The 17,411-nt window shown below is 41.1% G+C and overlaps 1 protein-coding gene and 1 pseudogene across 2 annotated transcripts; both read right to left on the bottom strand.

Moving 5' to 3' along the window:
- Nucleotides 1-49: 49 nt before the first annotated feature.
- LOC135541472 (ubiquitin-conjugating enzyme E2 R2-like) lies at nt 50-13,390 on the bottom strand. Of its 2 annotated transcripts, none has more exons than XM_064967782.1 (6): nt 13,067-13,390; nt 11,916-12,105; nt 10,537-10,623; nt 10,339-10,436; nt 9,318-9,452; nt 50-3,316 (listed from the first exon to the last, which is right to left on the bottom strand). In XM_064967782.1, the coding sequence occupies exons 2-6, from the start codon at nt 12,090-12,092 to the stop codon at nt 3,025-3,027; spliced, it is 789 nt and encodes a 262-aa protein (XP_064823854.1). In that variant the 5' UTR covers nt 12,093-12,105; nt 13,067-13,390; the 3' UTR covers nt 50-3,024. The 2 variants fall into 2 exon arrangements, with proteins under 2 accessions (XP_064823854.1, XP_064823855.1); XM_064967783.1 differs by having other exon boundaries at nt 12,767-13,390.
- LOC135542815 (U2 spliceosomal RNA) lies at nt 2,405-2,565 on the bottom strand (annotated as a pseudogene).
- Nucleotides 13,391-17,411: the final 4,021 nt, after the last annotated feature.

Consider the following 17,411-nt stretch of genomic DNA (forward strand, 5'->3'; position numbering starts at 1 on the left):
TAGTTCAATACCAACGGGTACCATTGACAACACTCCAGACAATTGTCAATTCAACATTTTTAGAATATAAATTTAATAGGTGACATTTGCATCCTCACAACAGGAAGAGATAATTAAATGAAAAACTACAAAACAAAGGAGGACTGCATCATCCATATCACTGGCTGTGGAAACAGTGAAGTAGTTTGTCCAAACGTGACCGTTTTCAGCCACAGAGGGAAAAGCTCCTCAAACACTGGTACACACACTTCGCATTAGTGAAATTCTGACAGCCTAGCATGTGGTCCTTCTAAACGAGTGTCATTTTGATCTAGGATTCAGGACCAGGTAAACGCTGTTCCAACTGCCTGCTCCACGTAAACACAGAAGGCAAAGGTCAGTGAGAATAAGAACGCTGGGTCTCAATACTCAATGGCTTCCTTCCTAGTGGAAATGTATCCATTCCTTTCACCTATCAGTGATCATGAAGAAAAAGGGGGCGAAGAGAGGAAGCCATTTAAAGAGTATTGAGACATGGTTCGCCCCGGTCGTTGACATATCCCTGAAAGTCCAGTGGCCGAGGAGAAGAACAATCTATTTGTGATCCATCAGTCAACTATTTTTTTGACATGAAGCCAGCCCCAGTGAGGGCATAAGTTCAACAGAGCAAGGGAGGAGAAAAGTTCTCATTTTGATTCTGTTAGTCTTCCTCCGACTGATTTGTCAAGTCTCTCCCTTATAGTTGTTAAAAACAGGACATATTTCACACATATCCATAACTGACTGATGGTTGTGGCGTTACTGGAAGTGGTCACGAAACATTTCCTTGGCATAGAATCCAGGCCAGCACCTCCTTGTGAATGCGAGGTGTAACAGGTTCTGTGTTCCATTGAATGGGGTCATGGTAAAACACACGCACGGAAACGTGAAAACTGCAGGCCTAATGAGCACAGATGATAGGTTGACTTGTCTGTGAGGTCACCTCACTTACACAACCCAAGTATTTGCAGCAGAGTTCCAAGAAGCATAATTTCTTTCCACCCCAAAAAATGCAATTGTGCTCCATGTGTAACTCTGAATCACCAATGCAGCATGTGCTCAGTCACGAATTAGCAAAATCTACTTTCCTGGCTGATACATGTTGTTGATGACTAAATGTGCTCTTTCAGCTATATATGTGCTAACTAACATAAACAATGGCTAATGCCTTTTGGCATGTGTAAATAGTTGATTAAAATACAGAATACCACTTATTCAATTTCACTTTCCATTTTGACCACCTGACTGGCTCGCATAGAATTCCAGGAGTTTGCGCCAATTCCAAGAAATCATATCAAGAACACGACAAAGAACCTGGTCTGGTTTAGTTTTGTGAAGCATGGCCAACGGAACAGGGCAACACAGAAATAACAAAGAGAAGGAAACCCTGAATGGAGGTTGGAGGGGAAAATGTAGGAGATATGGGGATCGATAGTGCTGTTGGAGATTTGAAGTTCCCTCTGTAAACATACAACCACAAAGAAAAAAATAATCTAAACAATACCAAGCTCAAGCTGAGGAGCAGTTTGAGTGAGCCCTCTCCAGGGATGTAGTAGTAAAGACATAAGGTGGGTAAACGCTGAATGGGTGCCAACAACACTTTTCACAACATATAGAGGTGCGTAGATGGCGTTAAGGTGCGTTTATTCTCCACTACATCCCTGGTTCTCTCCCAGTGAGAGTCTATGGAGGCCCTGCGGCAGGGAAAGGATGGATGGAAAGAGTGAAGGAGGATGTAACTCTCCTGTGGTTCTGTGCCCGAGACGGCATATCCTCTCAGTATCTTATAAAGGCTCAGTCATAACGTTTTGCTACAGAAAACATAAATTAGCATTTCTTACTGGACAATTGAAGATGGTAGTCCATCCCTGTTTCTGTCCATTTTGGTACCTAATGAAGACCCCCCAGTTCTACAGGGATCAGAGTTCAGAGGTGAAACAGGAGGTGTGGGGTGAAGGTGGGGTCGGTCAGGGCAGAGTTTGTGTTGTGTCTGTAGGTTAAAGTTGATCGCCTTAAGAGTGAACAAACACAAACGGGCAGAACGACTGAGGCTGGCTGGCTGACAAAGCAGTGAGGGTGATAAGACAGAAAGAGGGAAACATTGACAGAGCAAGACCGCATGCCACACAAAACAGAGATTCAGCCATCCAGACAGTGAGACAGACAGAGAAAGCGCCAGACATACAACACAAAATGAAAGATTAACATGGTATGAAGGGGCCAAGAGTGGACCAAAAAAAAATTAAGATTTAAGCCCAGAACATTCTTCTAGCAAATATATCTAGTGACATGACAAAAAGGACAGTTGTTGGACATAAACAAAAGCAACCGCACCCAATGCTGTAAAGCAACACAAACACCACATTTCATTTAGCAGCATCTTTCTTGTGTGTGCTCCGTTACCAGAGGCACTGCAATACCAGGTGGTTCCATAGAGCAGACAGATTAAGCCCATTTTCCATTTCCCCGTTCTAAAATTTTGTTCAGATTTTAAATTGACAATAACAGATACTACACTTGATCTTAGCCTAAAGGCAGAGATTATCTGCACATTTTGCAACAAACTAGCTCCCCTGGGGTTTGGATGTTTGTTTGTGTTTATGTTCAACAACTATCTTCTTTCTATCAAGCTATCAGACCAGGGAGGCAGGCTTTGACTATATGACCATTGAGTAAGGAAACCAAAAGCATGCGTTAAAGTCACATTTCAAAAGGAGAAATTAAAACATTTCTGACTCCATCTGTGCTAAAAATATAATTTTAACTACACAAATTATATTTCGCTGAGATATTCAATATTTTTCATTGTTGCACGCGCCTTTAATTGGAATCCACTCAAATTGAGGTGTCCTATTTGTCCAGTTATTACTTGACTATCAATGTACCAGACGAAGTACATGTGTTATTCTTAGGGGATGTTCTAAGCTTAACAGGATCAGAAGGGAGGCTAAGATTGGATGTAGCAGGGTGTAAGGCGTCAATTTAGGGCGTCCATCATCATCATCATCAAGAGTCCTCGTTCCCAGAATCCTCCTGGTCGTCGTCATAGCAACGAGTAGAGACGCCTCCTCCTTCACTTGTCCCACCTGCCTCTCCTCCTGACTCCATGTCATTATCTTCCTCCTCTTCATCCTCTTCTTCCTCCTCCTCCATGTCATCGTCGTAGAGGTCGTCGTAGAGTAGGTCTGAGCTGCTGTCCTGGGAGGGAACCCGGGTCTGGACGCAGTACTCTGCCAGCGTGGTGGGTACCTTGACACCGTCGCGCTCCGCCTCTGCCACTGTGGACACCACCTGCTTCCTGTGGGAGGGGAAGAGAAGTCATAAAGGTCTCACTCACTGTGTGTGTGTGTGTGTAAGGCTGTCCCCGGCAAAAAAAAATATTGGTCAACCGAGAGTCATCCTGTTATTTCGACCAACCGTTTTGTCAAAACATTTAAAACTTATTGACAGACACCCTGTGTTTGAATAAAACAAACTACATACGCACTGAGCTTGTCTGATGCTTTAAGCACACTGTTTGATTAAATAATTAAGACACAAATGGCTCAAGAAAGAGTCCAATGGTCACACTGTGTTAAAAAAAATGTTTTACAGTGAGAGCCTGTGTGACTGACACAAGTTGTCGCGCTCTCCTCCCTAGTGCAGCAAAAAGGCACCACAGCACAGCAAGTGTGCATTGCGCTGTCCGTGCTGAAACTGCAACATCATTACAGCCATTTAGTTGATTACTTTAACTGAAAAAAGTTATATTACCGAAATCCCTGATTTGTTCATAAACAACATTCCCTAAACGCTTGCTCTCTTTACAAGCAACATGTAAGCATTGCATGCATGTGACCAATAGGGCCTGACCCTATCATGATCACATTAATAAATTATTTATAAAAAAAACTTAGAACAGTAACACGTGAAAGCAAAATGGATGCAGAGGATGTGAAAAAGAACACCAAAACATGCAAATGTTTACTGGTTGCTCAGGAGGGAAAGGGGAAATCAGACCGGTGGAAAATATTCAGTATTGTTGTAATTGTCATTTACAAATAAGTAAAAAAATAAAATCAAACGATTAATCGGTATCGGGGTTGAAAAATCATTATGATTTTCCAACACCGATAACCAATTATTGGTGGACCAAAAAAAGCCGATTACATATTTAAACCAAATTGAACATGTTCAACAAAACTGAATGAACACTTATTTTAACTTAATATAATACAGCAATAAAACTCCATTTAGCCTCAAATAAATAATGAAACATCTTCAATATCATAATCAACATCTTCTTTTGGTTTAAATAATGCAAAAACAAAGTGTTGGAGAAGAAAGTAAAAGTGCAATATGTGCAATGTAAAAAAGCTACCGTTTGAGTTCCTTGCTCAGAACATGGGAACATATGAAAGCTGGTGGTTCCTTTTAACATGAGACTTCAATATTCCAAGGTAAGCGGTTTTAGGTTGTAGTTAATATAGTATTTATAGGACTATTTCTCTCTATACAATTTGTATTGCATATACCTTTGTCTATTGGATGTTCTTATTAGGCACTTTAGTATTGCCAGTGTAACAGTATAGCTTCCGTAACGCTCCTCCCTGGGATCGAACCAGGAACACATTGACAGCCGCCACCCTCGAAGCAGGGTTACCCATGCAGAGCAAGGGGAACAACTCCTCCAAGTCTCAGAGCGAGTGACGTTTGAAACACTATTAGCGCGCACCCCGCTAACTAGCTAGCCATTTCACATTGGTTACACCAACCTAATCTCAGGAGTTGATAGGCTTGAAGTCATAAACAGCTCAATGCTTGAAGCACAGCAAAGAGCTGCTGGCAAAACGCACGAAAGTGCTCTTTGAATGAATGCTTACGAGCCTGCTGGTGCTTACCATCGCTCAGTCAGATTGCTCTATCAATTCAGACTTAATTATAACATAATAACAAACAGAAATACGAGCCTTTGGTCATTAATATGGTCGAATCCGGAAACTATCATTTCTAAAACAAAACATTTATTATTTCAGTGAAATACGGAACGGTTCCGTATTTTATCTAACGGGTGGCATCCCTAAGTCTAAATATTGCTGTTACATTGTACAACCTTCAGTGTTATGTCATAATTACGTAAAATTCTGTCATATTAGTTCGCAACGAGCCAGTCGGCCCAAACTGTTGCATATACCCTGACTCTGCGTGCAATGAACGCAAGAGAAGTGACAATTTCACCTGGTTAATATTGCCTGCCAACCTGGATTTCTTTTAGCTAAATATGCAGGTTTAAATATGTATACTTGTGTATTGACTTTAAGAAAGGAATTGATGTTTATGGTTAGGTACACGTTGGAGCAATGAGTCCTTTTTCGCAAATGCGCACCGCATCGATTATATGCAACGCAGGACACGCTAGATAAACTAGTAATATCATCAACCATGTGTAGTTAACTAGTGATTATGATTGATTGTTTTTTATAAGATAAGTTTAATGCTAGCGAGCAACTTCCCTTGGCTTCTTACTGCATTCGTGTAACAGGCAGGCTCCTCGTGGAGTGCAATGAGAGGCAGGTGGTTAGAGCGTTGGACTAGTTAATAACTGTAAGGTTGCAAAATTGAATCCCCGAGCTGACAAGGTAAAAATCTGTCGTTCTGCCCATGAACAAGGCAGTTAACCCACCGTTCCTAGGCTGTCATTGAAAATAATGTGTTCTTAACTGACTTGCCTAGTTAAATAAAAGGTCTAAAAAAAAAAATATATATTTTTTTTTTTTTAAAAATCTGCCAAATCGGTGTCCAAAAATACCGATATGCAATTGTAATGAACATTTGAAATCGGCCATTCAGATTATACAGTCAACCTCTTTTTTTATTTATATATATATATATATAAAAAATATAAATAATATAAATATAAATAATATATATAAATATAAATAATATATAAATATAAAAATATATAAAAATATATATAAATATAAATAATATATAAATATATATATAAATATAAATAATATATAAATATAAAAATATATAAAAATATAAATAATATATATAAAAATATATAAATACACACACATATATATATATACATATACACATATATACATATACATGTATATATATATATATATGTGTATATATACATACATATATGTGTGTATATATATGTATATGTGTATATGTATATATATATGTGTATATGTGTATATATATATATGTGTATATGTGTATATGTATGTGTATATGTGTATATGTATGTGTATATATATGTATATATATGTGTGTGTGTATATATGTGTGTGTGTATATATATATATATATATATATATTGCTAAAAAAAAATAAAGGGAACACTAAAATAACACATCCTAGATCTGAATGAATGAAATATTCTTATTAAATACTTTTTTCCATAGTTGAATGTGCTGACAACAAAAATCACGCAAAAATTATCAAAGGAAATCAAATGCATCAACCCATGGAGGTCTGGATTTGGAGTCACACTCAAAATGAAAGTGAAAAATCACACTACAGGCTGATCCAACTTTGATGTTATGTCCTTAAAACATGTCAAAATGAGGCTCAGTAGTGTGTGCGGCCTCCACGTGCCTGTATGTCCTCCCTACAATGCCTGGGCATGCTCCTGATGAGGTGGCAGATGGTCTCCTGAGAGATCTCCTCCCAGACCTGGACTAAAGCATCCGCCAACTCCTGGACAGTCTGTGGTGCAATGTGGCGTTGGTGGATGGAGAGAGACATGATGTCCCAGATGTGCTCAATTGGATTCAGGTCTGGGGAACGGGCGGGCCAGTCCATAGCATCAATGCCTTCCTCTAGCAGGAACTGCTGACACACTCCAGCCGCATGAGGTCTAGCATTGTCTTGCATTCGGAGGAACCCAGGGCCAACCGCACCAGCATATGGTCTCACAAGGGGTCTGAGGATCTCATCTCTGTACCTAATGGCAGTCAGGCTACCTCTGGCGAGCACATGGAGGGCTGTGCGGCCCCCCAAAGAAATGCCACCCCACACCATGACTGACTTACCACCAAACCAGTCATGCTGGATGTTGCAGGCAGCAGAACGTTGTCTCCGGACTCTCACGTCTGTCATATGTGCTCAGTGTGAACCTGCTTTCATCTGTGAAGAGCACAGGGCGCCAGTGGCGAATTTGCCAATCTTGGTGTTCTCTGGCAAATGCCAAATGTTCTGCACGGTGTTGGGCTGTAAGCACAACCCCTACCTGTGGACGTCGGGCCCTCATACCACCCTTATGGAGTCTGTTTCTGACCATTTGAGCAGACACATGCACATTTGTGGCCTGCTGGAGGTCATTTTGCAGGGCTCTGGCAGTGCTCCTCCTTGCACAAAGGCGGAGGTAGCGGTCCTGCTGCTGGGTTGCTGGCCTCCTGATGTACTGGCCTGTCTCCTGGTAGCGCCTCCATGCTCTGGACACTACGCTGACAGACACAGCAAACCTTCTTGCCACACCTCGCATTGATGTACCATCCTAGATGAGCTGTACTCCATGAACCAATTGTGTGGGTTGTAGACCCCGTCTCATGCTACCACTAGAGTGAAAGCACCGCCAGCATTCAAAAGTGACCAAAACATCAACCAGGAAGCATAGGAACTGAGAAGTGGTCTGTGGTCACCACCTGCAGAACCACTCCTTTATTGGGGGTGTCTTGCTAATTGCCTATAATTTCCACCTGCTGTCTATTCCATTTGCACAACAGCATGTGAAATTTATTGTCAATCAGTGTTGCTTCCTAAGTGGACAGTTTGATTTCACAGAAGTGTGATTGACTTGGAGTTACATTGTGTTGTACAAGTGTTCCCTTTATTTTTTTGAGCAGTGTATATAGCCTTTATTACAGCATACTAATTATTCAAAGCTCCCTTTATTTGATTTCAAAACTATAATGATTGATTACATATCAAAACATGAATGTTCTCGTATGCTGTGTGATGACATGAACAAATTAATAATTGATTCACCGATACAGTAGCCTATATTTTGAATTATAGGCCTAAGTAAATTACAGTATTAAGACTAAACAGGATGCGTTCTTAGGCCTAAGGCTCGATGGTGGTTATACAAGGCTGCTATACTAAGCCTACTAATGATAATGACATTACTTATTATTATAATGATGATCATAATAATTGTAATAATAACAATAAGAAGGAGATTAAGAAAGAGAGTATAGGAGCGAGACCTGGGTGCATATTATGTGACAAATAGGTGCTGTTAAATTACAATATTATATTTCTACCTGTTTGGAACAGTGGAAACAGTAAATAAATAAGTAATAACTGTCTGTTCTAACAAAAACAAATTGTAAAGCCTTTATTACAGCATAGCAAGGATTAAAAACAGCCGAATCTGTGAAATTGCTTTATGTGATATTTTGCATGAGGCTTGGTGCTCACGGAATAAGTAGGCTACTAAACGGGGCGGCAGGTAGCCTAGTGGTTTGAGCGTTGGACTAGTAACCGAAAGGTTGCAAGCTCGAATCCCCAAAGCTGACAAGGTGAAAATCTGTGGTTCTGCCCCTGAACAAGGCAGTTAACCCACTGTGCCCATCATTGTAATTAAGAATTTGTTCTTAACTGAACTTAACTGACTTGCCTAGTTAAATAAAGGTTTTTAAAAATGTATGAAATAAATAACACTCAAACAGGATCTGTCTTACTTATGTAGACATAAATATGGATGATTTATAAAGCCAGGCTATAGACCTGATTATAGACCTAATTAAGTTGGGGTTTCTTCTTCTCTCCTCAATTTTCTTAGACAATTAGGATGAGGAAAAGGCTGTTTCCTTGTCTCTGCTGCGGCAGCTGACTCCGCTGCATTGTTTTCAATCCCAATATGCTGGTTAACTTTGTTATTATGCACGTAGCAACATAGGGAAAGGCTCCAATTCTACAGGGAACTGAAGATTATGTTTCAGAACAGCAGACAGCGACCGTATCCAATGCGGGAGAAAGGGCATTTGTTATAAAATAATATTTGATTTATTAGTGTTACACCAACATTTTTACATAATATAGCCATATACAATTTCCATATCACGTCTTAGAGTGATGGACTGTGCCATCCCCACAGCCTCCACAATGGGTTAATCCTCTGAGACAGGCGTCTTGTGCACCATGAAAGAAAAGAAAATATTGGTCGACCAACAGCCTATCGACCAAACAATCAACCAGTAGACTAAATTAGGTCAGCCCTAGTGTGTGGGTAAGCCAACTTGTTTGTTGTGAAAAAGGTACTCAATGGTTGGTTAGTGTGCATATGTTCTTCCTACCTGATAATCTCTGCATACTCCTTGTCCTTGCCCTTGCTGTCTCTCCACTTGCGGAACATAACTGAGGCATCCACGTTGGCCGGGGAGAAGGTGTTGGGCTCATTCAGCAGAGAGATCACACTCAGCAAGATGGTCCTGTACACACACACACACGTCACTAATATGACTTTATGTCCTCTAAAACATACCCATTACCTGAAAATTACCTTAAAGTACACAGTTTACCTTAGCTTACCTTCTAAGTAATGTGGCCTTCATTTTCCTTGAGTGGGTGAGTTATCTGACCTGACTTCCTCTGTGAGAGCAGTGTTACCTCACCATCCCCCAGTGTTGCTCCATTCGATGCTACTTCCTCTGGGTGGTTGGTTAAACACACACTCAGAACTTTCAACCTGCCCCGGGGGTTGAGGAATTGTCCCACGAAGGGTAATGTGTCTTTGACACTTACTGCTGTTAGGGACTGTGTCTATTCCTAAGCTCTGCATTTTAAACATATTTGAGCAGTTATGATGACACACCATATTGCATTTTTGTCTCCCCCAAGTAGCCGGTAAGTTGTGAAGTCAATGGCTCTTTCTGCCGATGTAATCCAGTGTCACTTGTATCAATTTATATTGTAAATGTTGATTGTCTTTTTGTGGAAAACTGCTAAAAATTGGTAAAAGTCAAATCAAATGTTATTTGTCACATGCGCCGAATACAACTGGTGTAAACTTTAGCGTGAAATGCTTGCTCACGAGTCAATGATGCAGAGTTTTAAAATAAAATAGTAACACAAAAACACAAGAATGGAGCTATACACAGGGAGCACCAATGAAGTGACCAACCTACATCAAATACATCTAATAAATCATTTCAAATAGATAAACACACTTTGGTTTTATAGCTTGACCCGCATGCAAGGTGGGGGGACTTTTTACTTTTAAGACTATTCCATTGGTTCTGTTGTTCCATTGAGCTAAATTAAGCAAACCTCAAGTATTTATACATGTTGAACCAGGTTTGGAGCTAGGTGCGGTACCTGACATTCTGAGTGGGGTTCCACCTCTCTGAGGGGAGCTCCCCGCTCTGGGGGTCGTCGACAGGAGGGTGAAGGATGGAGATACACACGTCGCCGTTCTGTTGGAACACGACCTGTCAACTTCTGGATGGAGAAAACTCTTCAAATATGTTTGAATTCATATACATTGGGAATACATTAACTGGGCTTAACTCTTACCTCATAAATGTTGGGATGCCACATCTTTGTTAAAAAACGGAAGGTCGGAGGGGAGTAGGGGTAGTCAATGGGGAACTTGATGTGAGACTGATAGAGAGAGACACAGAAATTGCCATCAGCTTCAAACATTTAATTGACAGCCAAATAACCCTGACAATTACAGTTCGATACAATTTGGCATGAGAATGATCCTGGTTTGTAGGTCATTTTAGTGTGTATTGGGTGCCACGTGTGTGTGTCTGCATGTGTACATGTCCAGGAGTATGTGCATGCACATGTGTGACTTAATGTACTTCTCTATCGCTACCTCCCACGATATGAATTGTGCCAATTCAGCAAAATCCAATCACACACAGTGCTTGTTATATGTGCAACATTCCAGGCCTGTGCCATCAACACGCTACCATAGCCACACAAATATACTGCCTCTCTCTACTGTGTGTAATCCACTATATAAATGAATCCACTATCAAAATGAAACCAAAGAGAAGTGTGAGAACATTCTGTCCAGCAGCCCCAACCCTTTGAGGAGCACTGCTCTGCTTCCAGATAGCATTAGCACCATTTCAAAACATGCCCTGTGTAGACATGTTGAGGTCAGTGTGAACTTCACCTTTGACACTCTTCACTACACTTCACTACACTCCCCTAAACAGTAGCTTACTTGTTATAGGCATACCTCTGCCTCAACCACTAGCTGAAAACCTAGTCTACAAATCCAGAAAAAGTTGGAATGTGATAATGACATTTGATGATTCTGATTCTAACTGGATTTATGGTGGAGAAGGCATCATATAAAAGCTTATTTTTGTTATCTGTAAGACACGTTTTCGTCTGGCTATCAGACCAGAAACTATGTGGTTGCCAAAATAACATTTACACAACCAATATACAACCTGACCATGAAATCCCTCACAAAAAATGTTATAATGATCAATGCATCTCTGTCAATGCAATCCGTTTTGCCTTCTTGGAAGAGTTTACATGCCCTGGGCTGGATGTGAACTCTCTCACCAAACTGATATGCTAATGTGGAGGACTAGCCACACTGAATAAGTTATACAGGGAAAAAGGAGAAGAGCCTCATCATGCCCTTCTCCCTCTACCTCTATGCTGAGATGCCATTTATATCCGTCCACAGCTAAAAATAGGAGTCTGGAGCATAACGATCACACTGCAAGGGGGAAAGAGGCCGGGTGGGAAGGGGGTGAAAGGCCGGGTAGGAAAGGAGAGAGTGGGAGAATGGAAGACTGAAATAGTGACAGGGAGTGAGAAAGGAGGGAGAAACACCTGAACACGTCATACACACGCACAAACGTGCTACACAACTATGTGTTGTGCATCCAATGAATGATCCCTCCCTTCCACAGTTGCCTCACCTTAAAGTAGCCTCCCTCATACAGTGTGTTAGGGGGGCCAAAGATGGCCACCTCCCAGTTGTAAAGGTCTGACTCCTCCACCAGGCCGATGCGGAAGCCCTCCACCGGCTGATCCTGCAGGGACTTGAGTTCCATCATCAGGGCCTTCTGGGAGCTGGGCGTCAAATGGTGGGCCATGGCTATCCCACTTCTGACACATAAAGAGAGGGAGAGTGGTAAATTAGGGGAGAGAGGCGAAAGGGATATTCAGGTAACTTTAAGTGTACAACACTCAAATTTCAGAATTTCCTCCTTGTGGGTTGGCTAATTGAAATACGTTTTAATAATGCCACAACCAAATCAAACAATGCCAAGTTCACGTGTTAGTCGGAACTAGGAAACTCGGAAATGTCAGACTTGCTAAGTGGTTCTAGTTATACACGTGCTGCGTTCAACCAGTTCGCAAGTCAGAAATGTTCCTTGTTCAGACAAGCAAATCAACGCGGCACAATTACTGGGCCTTGTTGGCTTACTGGCTGCAATAAATACATAGGCCTGTAACAATGTTATACATGCATATACGGGAGGGGGTTAAGCTGGAAACTCCCGGGACCTAATGAGCAATATAAACAAACAATAGTTTAACTTCGAAAAGACTTATGAGTTGGGCAATTAAGGAAAAGTTGCATGCCGTTTTAGTACAGAGGGGGCAATGACGAGACGAGCAAACGGCAACATCATATGTAATCATTAGTTACGAACTCAAAACAGGACAAGCTCTGTCTGTATTCGTGTAGCAAAGCCTGGCGTTGACTGCAACGATTAGGCCTTTGACAACTCATACGGATTCAAGTTAATGACACACGAATTACCTCTATCCACTCAGCGTTTGTACTATATTGTACCGTTTCAATGGGATAAAGCAATACGTTTCTTTTGTTGCTAACTGCTGAAGCAAGCACAGTCAAATCAATGGCACATATCAAGTTGTTGACAGTGTTCTATCAAGCTAGGCGACAGGAACAGTGAAATAATGTTGTCCTCGCGTGGTATTTTTCTTCTTTGTGCCACTCTTTGAACTTGGCGTGTGGGTAAACACCAACGTTAGAACACTATTTTAGCCATTATTGGGTCAAAAACTCTGGCGACGATTTGATCTCGCTGACATTTACCCAGTCTCGCCTGGTTAACGTTAGCCCCCGTTTGGACAGGCAGGCGCTCAGCTGACTCCCTGCTTGTTTGTTTATCTGCTCTTTTCTGGCAGCTCGAACTTCTCCACACGTCAGCTCAACCCCCACCAAGTAACTTGAAAAAAGAAACGGCCTTCTCTCTCCACAACATTTCCTCCACCGCCACGTCAAGAGGTCTGTAATTTATCGAGCTAACTTTCGTGGAAAAGGCAGTCCGTCGAAGCTTTGCACTTACGAACTACACTGAATTTGATCGATTTCTATTTTCACCCTATCGATGCTTCCGGCTATCATTGCGCGTGTCTGTCTCTCCACTACGTACTTGCGTAGATAGACTCACGTCCGACATGCGCGGTCCTCTCAGATGTGCAATTTTTTTATTGTCTGATAGGTTTTGTAATGCAATGACAGTTTACATAATTTAACGTAGTTTAGGCCTATATTTTTTCCTCATGTATAATTTACAGATAGAGTTGAGACTATGGACTGTCAATAATGACATCAAAATATGGTGAATTGGAACCCATGCACAGATTCTAATCTAGGGCATGGTTACCCACACTTGGTCCTGGGGCCTCCACTGGGTGTACGTTTTTTTTTTTTTGCCCTAGCACTACACAGCTGATTCAAATAACCAACTCATCATCAAGCTTTGATTATTTAAATCAACTGTGTAGTGCCTTGGCCAACACCCAAACTTGCACCCAGGGGGCCCCAGGACCAAGTTTGGGAAACCCTGATCTAGGGTATTTCACCCTCAATGATAATTGGTCTGTGTAAGCCTACTCATTGTCAAACTAATACCATTAAAGCAAAAACAAGTGAGTCCCTCTAGAACATGTTAGAATGCTTACGCTAGTCTTGTCACCAACGAGAGGTGTGTGTGTGATTCTTTTTGGTGTGCCGGAGAGAGCATTATCGAATCCAAGAGATGGTGCTTGCTAGACCCTTCAGAAAGTATTCATACCCCTTGACTCATTAAACATTTTATTGTTACAGCCTGAATTCAAAATTGATTAAATCGTTTTTTCCCCTCACCCATCTACACACAATAACCCATAATAATGTGAAAACATGTTTTTAGAAATGTTTGCAAATTTATTGAAAATGAAATACAGAAATATTGAATTTACATAAGTATTCACGTCCCTGAGTCAATACTTTGTAGAAGCACCTTTAGGCAGCAATTACATCTGTGAGTCTTTCTGAGTCTGTAAGAGCTTTCCACACCTGGATTGTGCAACATTTCCTTTGTTATTTTCAACATTCTTCAAGCTCTGTCAAATTGGTTGTTGATCATTGCTAGACAAGCATTTTCAGGTCTTCCCATAGATTTTCAAGTAGATTTAAGTTAAATCTCGGCCACTCAGGAACATTCACTGTCTTTTTGGTAGGCAACTCCAGTGAAGATTTGGCCTTGTGTTTTAGGTTATTGTCCTGCTGAAAAGTTTTTATCTCCCAGTGTCTGGTGGAAAGCAGACTGAACCAGGTTTTTCTCCAGGATTTTGCCTGTGCTTAGCTCCCTTCCGTTTATTTTTTATCCTGAACAATTCCTCAGTCCTTAATGATTACAAGCATACCCATAACATGATGCAGCCACCACTATGCTTGAAAATATGAAGAGTGGTACTCAGTAATGTGTTGGATTGGATTTGCCCCAAGCATAATACTTTGTATTCAGGACAAAAAGTGAATTGCTTTGCGACAATTTTTGCAGTATTACTTCAGTGCCTTGTTTCAAACAGGATGCATGTTTTGAAATATTCGTATTATGTACAAGCTTCCTTCTTTACAATCTGTCAATTAGGTTAGTATTGTGGAGTAACTACAATGTTGTTCATCCATCCTCAGTTTTCCCCTATCACAGCCATTAAAGTATGTATCAGTTTTAGTCACCATTGGTCTTATGATGAAATCCTCGCCGTCAACTGAGTTAGGAAGGACACATGTATCTTTGTAGTGACTGGGTGTATTGATACACCATCCAAAGTGTAATTAATAACTTCACCATGCTCAAAGGGATATTCAATGTCTGCGTTATTGTTCTTTTTTTTACCCATCTACCAATAGGTGCCCTTCTTTACGAGGCATTGGAAAATCTTACTGGTGTTTGTGGTTGAGTTTGTGTTTGAAATTCACAGCTCGACTGAGGGACCTTACAGATAATAGTGTTTTTTTCCAAATCAAATAAAATGTTATTTGTCACATGCGCCAAATACAACAGGTGTAGTAGACCTTACAGTGAAATGCTTACTTACAAGCCATTAACCAACAATGCAAGAAAAATACATCTTGAATAAAAAATAAATGAGTAAAATGTTGTTTTTTTAAATAAAGATTTATTTAAAGAGCAGCAGTAAAATAACAGTACAGGGGGTACCGGTACATGGTCAATGTGTGGTGGCACAGGTTAGTTGAGGTGATTGAGGTAATATGTACATATAAGTAGAGTTAAAGTGACTATGCATAGATAATAAACAGAGAGTATTGGCGCTTCGGTACCGCTTGCCGTGCGGTAGCAGAAGGAACAGTCTATGACTTGGGTGGCTGGAGTCTTTGATGATTTTTAGGGCCTTCCTCTGACACCGCCTGGTATACAGGTCCTGGATGGCAGGAAGCATGGCCCCGGTGATGTACTGGGTCGGACGCACTACCCTCTGTAGTGCCATACAGTCGGAGGCCAAGCAGTTGCCATACCAGGCAGTGATGGTAGTGATGCAACCACAGACACATCGATGAAAATGGGGGCATCATTTAAAAATCATGTTAAACACCATAAATGCACACGGAGTGAGTCCATGCAACTTATTATGCAACTTATTATGTGACTTGTTAATCACCTTTTTACTCCTGATCATATTTAGGGTCACCATAACAAAGGGTTTGAATACTTATTGACTCAAGACATGTCAGCTTTTCATGTTTAATTAATTAATTAAAAAACATAAATCAACTTTGATACAATGGGGTGTGTAGGCCATTGAATTTTAAAAAACAACATTTAATCTATTTCAAATTCAAGCTGTAACACAACAAAATGTGAAAAAAGTAAAGAGGTGTGAACACTTTCTGAAGTACATTCGTAAAGCATTCAGACCCCTTCACTATTTCCACATTTTGTTATTTTACAGCCTTATTCTAAAATGTATTTAAAAAAAATCCTCATCAATCTACAAACAATACCACATAATAACAAAGTGAAAACATTAAAAAAAAGTTTTACATAAGTATTTAGATCCTTCGCTATGAGACTCTAAATTGAGCTCAGGTGCATCCTTTTTTCCATTGATCATCCTTGAAATGTTTCTACAACGTCATTGGGGTCCACCTGTCGTAAATTCAATTGATTGGACATGATTCGGAAAAGCACACACCTGCTTATATAAGGTCCCACAGTTGACAGTGCATGTCAAAGCAAAAACCAAACCATGATGTCGAAGGGATTGTCCGTAGAGCTCCGAGACAGGATTATGTCGAGGCACAGATCTGGGAAAGGGTGCCAAAAAATATCTGCAGCATTGAAGGTCCCCAAGAACACAATTGCCTCCATCATTCTTAAATGGAAGAAGTTTGGAACCACCTAGACTCTTCCTAGAGCTGGCTACCCCACCAATCTGAGCAATTGGGGGAGAAGGGCCTTGGTCAGGGAGGTGACCAAGAACCCGATGGTCACTCTGACAGAGCACCAGATATTCCACTGTAGAGATAGGAGAACCTTCCAGAAGGACAACCATCTCTGCAGCACTCCACCAATCAGACCTTTATGGTAGAATGACCAGATGGAAGCCACTCCTCAGTAAAAGTCACATGACATCCCGCTTGGAGTTTGCCAAAAGTCACCTCATGACTCTCAGACCATGAGAAACAAGATTCTCTGGTCTGATGAAACCAGGATTGAAGTCTTTGGACTGAATGCCAAGCGTCACGTCTGAAACCTGGTATGATCACTACAGTGAATCATGGTGGTGGCAGCATCATGCAGTGGGGATGTTTTTCAGCAGCAGGGAGACTAGTCACGATCGAGGGAAAGCTGAACGGAGCAAAGTACAGAGAGATCCTTGATGAAAACCTGCTCCAGCCAAGACAACGTAGGAGTGTATTCAGATCAAGTCTCTGAATGTCCTTGAGTGGCCCAACCAGAGACCAGACTTGAACCTGATCAAACATCTCTGGAGAGACCTGAAAATAGCTGTGCAGCAAAGCTCTCCATCCAACCTGAAAGAGCTTGAGAGGATCTGCAGAGAAGAATGGGAGAAAATCCCCAAATACAGGTGTGAGAAGCATGTTGCGTCATACCCAAGAAGACTCGAGGCTGTAATCACTGCCA

This window comes from Oncorhynchus masou, chromosome 6 (assembly GCF_036934945.1).
Source record: "Oncorhynchus masou masou isolate Uvic2021 chromosome 6, UVic_Omas_1.1, whole genome shotgun sequence".
In the NCBI taxonomy this organism is placed as follows: Eukaryota; Metazoa; Chordata; class Actinopteri; order Salmoniformes; family Salmonidae; genus Oncorhynchus; species Oncorhynchus masou.

Excerpts from the sequence above, each read along its gene's own strand:
- LOC135541472 (XM_064967782.1), bottom strand. The coding sequence starts at position 12,092 with ATGGCCCACCATTTGACGCCCAGCTCCCAGAAGGCCCTGATGATGGAA. Across the intron at positions 10,437-10,536 it reads GGCATCCCAACATTTATGAG|AACGGCGACGTGTGTATCTC; the intron begins GTAAGAGTTAAG and ends GTGTTCCAACAG. Across the intron at positions 9,453-10,338 it reads AACCCCACTCAGAATGTCAG|GACCATCTTGCTGAGTGTGA; the intron begins GTACCGCACCTA and ends GTGTGTGTACAG.